Source organism: Diaphorina citri, unplaced genomic scaffold (assembly GCF_000475195.1).
Source record: "Diaphorina citri unplaced genomic scaffold, Diaci psyllid genome assembly version 1.1 scaffold75051, whole genome shotgun sequence".
Taxonomy (NCBI): domain Eukaryota; kingdom Metazoa; phylum Arthropoda; class Insecta; order Hemiptera; family Psyllidae; genus Diaphorina; species Diaphorina citri.
Window position 1 is genome coordinate 2,989 of NW_007452187.1, and position 7,476 is coordinate 10,464.

Below are 7,476 nucleotides of genomic sequence, written 5' to 3' on the forward strand. Positions count from 1 at the left end.
GAACCCTGTTGTACAAGAGAAGACAATAAAGTAAAAGTTAACGATAGTCCTTGTGTAACAAGACAAGATGTGGACGTAGAAGAAGCAGAAGATTCTTTGTTTCGAACGAGACAAAAAGTGTGTTATACCCAAACATGTAAGAGCAACTATAAAAGAGGTGATAAGGACCAACAAGCCATTAAAACAGATAGGTAAACAAACATCAAGAACTATCCAACAGCTAAAGCAAGAAGCAATAATAATAATGAAAGCTTACGAGACCCCCAACAAAACAATACAAAGGAACCTGTTCTAACAGCAGAGCTTATGAAAAGGGACCGGTAAAAAAAAACTCGTCGAGATACCAGAACCTGCGTAGATCAAGACCAAAAGGCAAGTCGCACTATTAGAGCAGGAATTAAAGAAGACGATTAAAAAGGAGCAGGTGATAAGAGAACAAATGTGAATAACGTCTTGAGAAAGGAGAAAAAAGAAGAAAGACCGAAAACCCACTCGTCTAAAGACTTACAAATTCTAAGAAAATATGCAAAAAAGTATGAAGATTGAGGTTGTCGGTTACGACGGTTGAGAAAATGACGTAGAAAATAGAGAACAAACCACAAAAACAAATGTATAGATAAGTTCTCCAGACTTACCAACCGTGTAAAAAAAGTTGTCGAACGTACTTGAGCGAGTAACGACCTAGGTTTTGCCCCTACGGTGGTAGAAAGAAAAGAAACTACCCAAGCACTAGTAACCGCTTTGGGTACGACGTAAAAGTAGATCCTGTGGAGCTCACATGATCAGCTTGCAAAGGTTTCAAGAGCAAAAGAAGTAAGTCAAAACGGCACAAAGATAACCCGAGGCACGCTCAGTTTCATAAATATGCTTTATACAAGCTCATAGAGGTTAGAAGGCTGTATAAATGCAGCGAGAGTAACGTAATCAAAGACAGGTCTATGATTGATGTGATAGACAAATATCATTAGAGTGAAGTAGAGGAGAAAGTTATACGCGAGACATTAGGTCTAGAAGGCATGTATATCATAGTCATATGACTCTCATTGATATCGATGTAGTCTTGACTTACCTGATTATTGTTGTATCCCTCTTACTATGTCACAACCACTGAATTTAGTCATAGGCACTTTAATGTTATGTCACTAGTCGTGATTTCGACAGGTGACATAATCGTACCAAAGCCATATCCGTCTGCCATTGTATTTAGATACTTTGTGTTATCTCTTATTAACTTTTAATTAAATTAAATTAACTTATAGCATTTTTATATTTGTTGCATAATAAGTGCTTTTATACTCTGTTGGTAAGTTGAAGAGCTTGTGACTAATGGATTGTTCGTGAGATTGTATTGAGGAGCCTGAGGAGACGTCACTTTACTCAACCATCTAACCGGAAACCAATATGAGTACTGTATTCATATTTCTAGAATTGTAAGTCTTTATTGACGGTGGTTTCGGTTCTTCTCTTTGTTCTTTCTCTAGACGTTATTCAATTTGATTTTATACCTATGTCTTAGTTCAGATCGACTAATTGAACTGTCAAGAATGACACAATCTACTAAGTCCGACTAGCTGATAGTCTTCTAAAGACCTCCTCAATGTTATGAGTATGACAAGTTTTTATGGTCTTCCGTCTTAAAGAACGCTGTTGAGAACAGTCTCTTGTACACTCTATCTTTTCGTACCAGCTTCATTTCTCGTTATGTATGTGTATGCGAAAAAACATGAAGATACCAGTTATGAGTTCCCACAGGTGTTTGTTAACCTATCTGTATTAATGATATAACCAAGAAATTTGATCACACATGATGCGTCCTATATATATTTGCTTACATGTTTTGGTATAAAACACTATTGGTCTACATGTGTGTTCGTTCTAAAACCACATAATGTTAATACGACTTTGTTTACGTCCTTACTCTTATTTTGTTAAGTAGGTACTTAATAGGATAAGACTATTTACGTTAATTGTCGAAGGTACCGCGTGTACCTAACACAGATCAGAGTTTGCATAAAACAATAGGAACTTCTACGTATATACGTAACGGTGTCTTTCGGGTTTTGAACACCAACTATAATGCTGACTCTTTAACACTACTAATCTACTGCTGATAACAATCTTAAGAGTAACAGATAACTATGTGTGTCTATAGTTGATCATTATGTCCGATGTGTTTCTGTTCCTTAATTAGTCCCTTTGACTATAGTTTAGTGCTATCCAGGGGTCTAAAAGTCAGATATAGTTGTTTTAAACCCGAAGACACGTTCACGTATTATACGTACAGGTTCTTAGATGTTTATCGTCAAACTTGATCTGAGTCTATTAACGGTACTTGACAATTACTACCAAGCATTATCCTATATGTTTTACTTTACACTACCAACAATTACAAGACTTAGCTTAATAGGTTACTCATATTACCTGTTATGTTTGAGGTCATGAGTCAATAGATCCACACATAATGATAACCATAGTAGCTTATACACATTCTAATATTATTCTCTTTAATATCTTTTTGTCATTTTTACATCGATGGGTGTCTTCTTGTTCGGGTTCGACTTACATGCCAGCATTGGATGGTCTAGTGTTCTGACTACCCCCGTTTAACGTTTGTATTGACATGTTTTAGAGAACGTCTCTTCAACGAGTTATAACTAGTTATTTTTATTTCCTGAACTATAGAACGTTATCTTAGTCTTTTATTTGTATCTGGCAACGTAGGTTGACAAATGTGTCATCGCTGTGATCACCGGCCGGGGCGGTTACATGTGCTACTGGGACGCCAAGGATCTGGGAATGGCTAGAGAATGGTGTTACACGCGTCTGCGTAACGCCTGGTATGAGCGATTTTGGAGGCACTGTTACTTCTCTAAAAGAGCGAGTTCACGTTGCAAGTTACCCGTGGTCTTTACGTAAGTATACGGCACGGGGGTGTGAAGTCCCGAAACCAATTCAGAGAGGCCATAATTGTAGTGGGTTACAAGGATTAGGTGTATGTTTAAGTAAATACTTTGTCTGATTGAGACTCGGTGCTAGATTGGTGGTAGTTCTTGTCATGTTCTAACCTGTGTCTATAGCACGTCATATTCACTTGCGCTTAGTTTTGTCCTCGGGTTGCCTGACCAGTAGTTCTAGTTTCCTCTAGTGGGGACCGTCTTTTGTTTTACCTAGCCACAGGGTACTTCTAATTGAAAGGATCGTTTATTAATGTTGTCCACGTTCTTTTCGTTGTACAGTAAGTAATCTCTTTTGCACACCTCCGTCGTCGTTTTAACTGAACAGACTCAGCGCCCGATCACTTTGGTTGTGTATTTATCGTGGAAGTGTTCTGCCTATTATTGGTTGTTACGTTGTAGTCGTATTCATTTTAAGTCAATGTGGTAGTTCATTAACTTTCACAGTTCCCATTACTATTGCAACCACGCTATTTTTATCGTGTTGTATGTCGACTATCAAATACCGAGTACGAATCAATGAGTGGCTTATGTAGACTTCCTCCTAATCATGCTCTTTAAAGAACCGATCGGACTTTTCGTCATATCATCTGACCCTTTTATTGAGTTTAAGTATGCCATTAACCACTAAAGCTTACGTTTTAGATCGAACAGCCACAAGAGGTGAGCGTGAGCGTTCTATTTTCCCCTCTCTTATAATAGGTGGGTTACCGACTAGCTTTTGCTGTAGCTGTTCATGACTTTGTGCCGCATTGGTATCGGATGAAAGACGACTCCCTGTCCATCATTGTAGAGGAAGTATATTTATAGACTTCCTGCTCATGATTGCACCGACATTGAATCGTCGTTAATGTTAGTCCGTCAATTCTTTACCGTTCAAGATCTACTACTTTGGACTCAGGCAGTAGGTTTACGGAATATGAAGCATTAGATGCTCTCTGTATGTGGTGGTTCATGCGTTCATCTTTATCATGGTCTTCACTTCCCATACTTAAATTTGGTAACTTCTTTTACTGAGTTACATCTTTTTAAATTCGTTTATGTTGCTAGAACTACTACTCGGTTGTTATTATTGTGTGAGGCCTGTCTTGAATTGTCGTATTAGTACTTTGTTTATGTTGAGCGAGAGAGTGAACGTCTTTGTCCGTCCTCGTAGATCTTCTTTCTTGCGTCATGGAGAAGAGCGGTGCGCTCCTTATAGTTCGAGCGAGTGGGTGGCGCTTGGAGATTTACGTTGTTGCCTGTGGGTACCAATCCTATGGGTAAGCGTTTTCCTTGTAGTGGGGGTGGTACTTCTTTTCTTCTAGTCGGTAGACTTTTTATGGTATGGCGCGCGCTTTTCGTCTTTAGTGGTTGACTACCGTGGAGGCCGTTTGATTCTGAATAGTTGGTTGTTTAGTGAGGCTTGTCTTCGCATATACGTCACTTATTTACGTTGATTGCATAGCCCGCTTCCAGATAGTTGGTGATGGGGGCAAAGCGTTGTTTATGATGTGGACTCAAGTGAGCGATGCTTGGGGAGCGCGTCGGAGCTCTGTGGGGGTTGTCTTGCGATGCGTCGCAGTAAACAAAGGGGGTGGGTGACTCCGAACAATCGTACCTTAGGACGGTACGAGTAGCTATGACTATTGTTCGGTGGTGAGTGTTTAGTCTAACTCGACTACCCGTAGCACACGACTCCCGTAGCTTCTTAGCCCTTTAGGGGCGGGTGTGAAGACCGTCTCCAATAACTTCGACCATCGGTACAGAATAGGTCTTATGGAATTCAAAACTCTTCTAAATGTTGTCGAGGAGGTTTCTCACTAAAGGCCTGAGGACTCTATCTGGTTATTGATCAGAATAATCTTTCTCTTTTCTTGGGCGTTGAGCGGCTTTTTCGTATGGCAGGAGAGACGAATGATTTACATAACCGCATTTGTCAAAGCGTTTAAAACTATTCAAATGAAGATTCCATCCAAAAAAACTTTGGATGTAGCACCGACGGGAAACATTAGTGATGAAAAAATAAGAAAAGTGTTAGAATTCTCATTCAAAAACACGAAAACAAAAATCAACATAGTAAGAAAAGAAAAAAACGAAAAGGAGGAAACAGGGAAACTGATTATCAAATCAGAAGGGACCAGCTTTGCAGACCTATTCAAAAACGTGAAGCAGAACATAAATCCTGAGCAGTTGAACATTGACTTCAAGAAAATCCGACGAACGAAGGATGGTTCGGTAATGCTAGAAACAAAAGGAAAGGACGCAGAAACTCTGAAACAAGAAATCATGAGTAAAATGGACAATATCACAGTAACAGCTATCGGAGGAAAGAAAACGATCGAAATACTCGATCTGGACCCGACTATCACAAAAGAAGAAATTATAGAAGAAATCAGTAAAATTAGTACCACAGAAGAACAAGCTGAATGTACGGTCGATAACCTAAGATCAACAAGATCTGGATGGCAAATTGCAAACATAACTGTTACAAAATCTCTTGCAGAGAAGTTGCTAAATATTGGAGTCATAAAAATAGGCTGGATATCTTGCAGAATAAAACAGAAAATAAACATAGACCGTTGTATCAACTGTTTGCAAGTAGGACATATGGCCCGCCAATGTAAGATGCCTCGTTCCTTAGATATAAAATGTTTAAAATGCGCAGGAGATGGACATATTGCTAAAAACTGTGACAATGAAAGATTTTGTGTAAAGTGCAACGTCAATGGGCACAGAAATGATTCATATGCGTGCCCACACTACAGGGCTTTGGTTAACTCTCTACGGTATTAACATCACCAATGTTTAAATTCCCACAAATTATTATGAACAGACGAAACCTGACACACGATCTACACATCAGAACAGTACAAGAATTGGACACAGATATCGTCATTATAAGTGAACCGAATCAAAACAGAGCCCCAACGGACTGGTACAAAGATCAAAAAGGAGATACTGCAGAAAACAAAATGATGGTGTCATGAAGATTAATTTCCTACAAATAAATTTAAACAGGTGCAAGAAAGCACATGTCATATTGGAGAAAAGTGTGGAGGAGAAAAAAATTGACTTTGTCCTAGCTAGTGAACCAAACATAAATATTACAAAGAATGGAGGATGGGAATATAACCAACAATGCAACACAGCAATAAGAAAATTCAGTTACAACCATCAAGTGAATGAAAGTGGTCAAGGTAATGGATACGTGTGGATAAAAATAGAAAATAAGCTGATAGTATATAGTTGCTATATTTCACCGAATACATCTGAAGGAGATTATGAAGAATTTCTGGCTAGCCTGAAAAGCAGTATATGTAGCTGGGAAAATGAACTCAAGATTATAGTAAGTGGTGATTTCAATGCCAAATCTAGCTTGTGGTGTTCTCCAATTGAAGATAAAAGGGGAGAGATATTATCAGAATGGCTGATCGAAAACGACATGACAATACTGAATCACGGTAACATACCTACTTTTGTGAGGAGAGGTAGTACATCTTTCATAGATATAACGTGCTGTAACTTAGCAGCAATACAATACATTAAGAAATGGCAAGTTCTAGAGGATGAAACCCTGAGTGATCATCAAATGATTATATTTATCTACGAAGAGACATACACACAAGTACCAAGTAGAAATAGTCCAGAAGTGAAGGGTTGGAATGTAAATGAAAGTAAATATGATGAATTTGTAGAAAAATTTAAGCAAAATAAAACGATTCTTGATGATGAGCAACAAATAAAACACACTCCGGAAGAACTAACAGCACTAATCATGAAAACAAATGACCAAGTTTTTGCCAGAAAAGGAGGACATCCTAGAAGAAGAAAGCCAGTACATTGGTGGACGGAGGAAATATCAATGTTAAGGAAGACATCTCTAAAATGCAAAAGGAAAATGGTTAGGTTAAATCGCAAAAGGACAGTACCAGATGAAGAAAAGAAGATAGCCATTGAAAAATACCGGGAAAGCAGAAATAAACTGATGGATGCAATAAGATTATCAAAAGACAAATCATGGAAAGAAGTATGCAGTGAACTAAATGAAAACGTATGGGGAGAAGGCTATAAAATAGTTTGCAACAAATATAACCTGAGTTCAATGATAGAACTGAGCACTGAAGACAAAAAGAAGATAGCAGGATCTTTGTTTCCCACACATGAGCTTGTTACATGGGAATCTGATGTCATCGATACTGATACAATACCACCACTCACAATAGATGAGCTGATGGATGCGGTGCTGAGCATGAAGAATGGGAAATCCCCCGGACCGGATCTTATTCCTGCAGAGGTTATGAAGCTGGTAGCCATGTCTGATCCAGAATATTGTTTGAAAGTTTACAACAAGCTCCTCCAAAGATGTGAATTTCCGGACTCCTGGAAGATAGCAAAACTAGTCTTATTAGAAAAAGAAAAGAAGCCCAACTCGACCGAAAAAGCATACCGTCCTCTCTGCTTACTAAATGTATTGGGTAAGGTTATGGAACAAGTGATCAAAAGAAGAATCGAAAAGGAACTGGAAATGCATGATCCATTG

At 38.6% G+C, this 7,476-nt stretch overlaps 1 protein-coding gene across 1 annotated transcript; it reads left to right on the forward strand.

Annotated features, from left to right (window-relative positions):
* Positions 1–4,871: 4,871 nt before the first annotated feature.
* On the forward strand, positions 4,872–6,171 carry LOC108254406 (the record flags this gene model as incomplete). Its single annotated transcript, XM_026833196.1, is given in 1 exon segment — positions 4,872–6,171. A coding segment is annotated over 1 exon segment (858 nt), but the record flags the coding sequence as incomplete, so codon positions are not given.
* Positions 6,172–7,476: the final 1,305 nt, after the last annotated feature.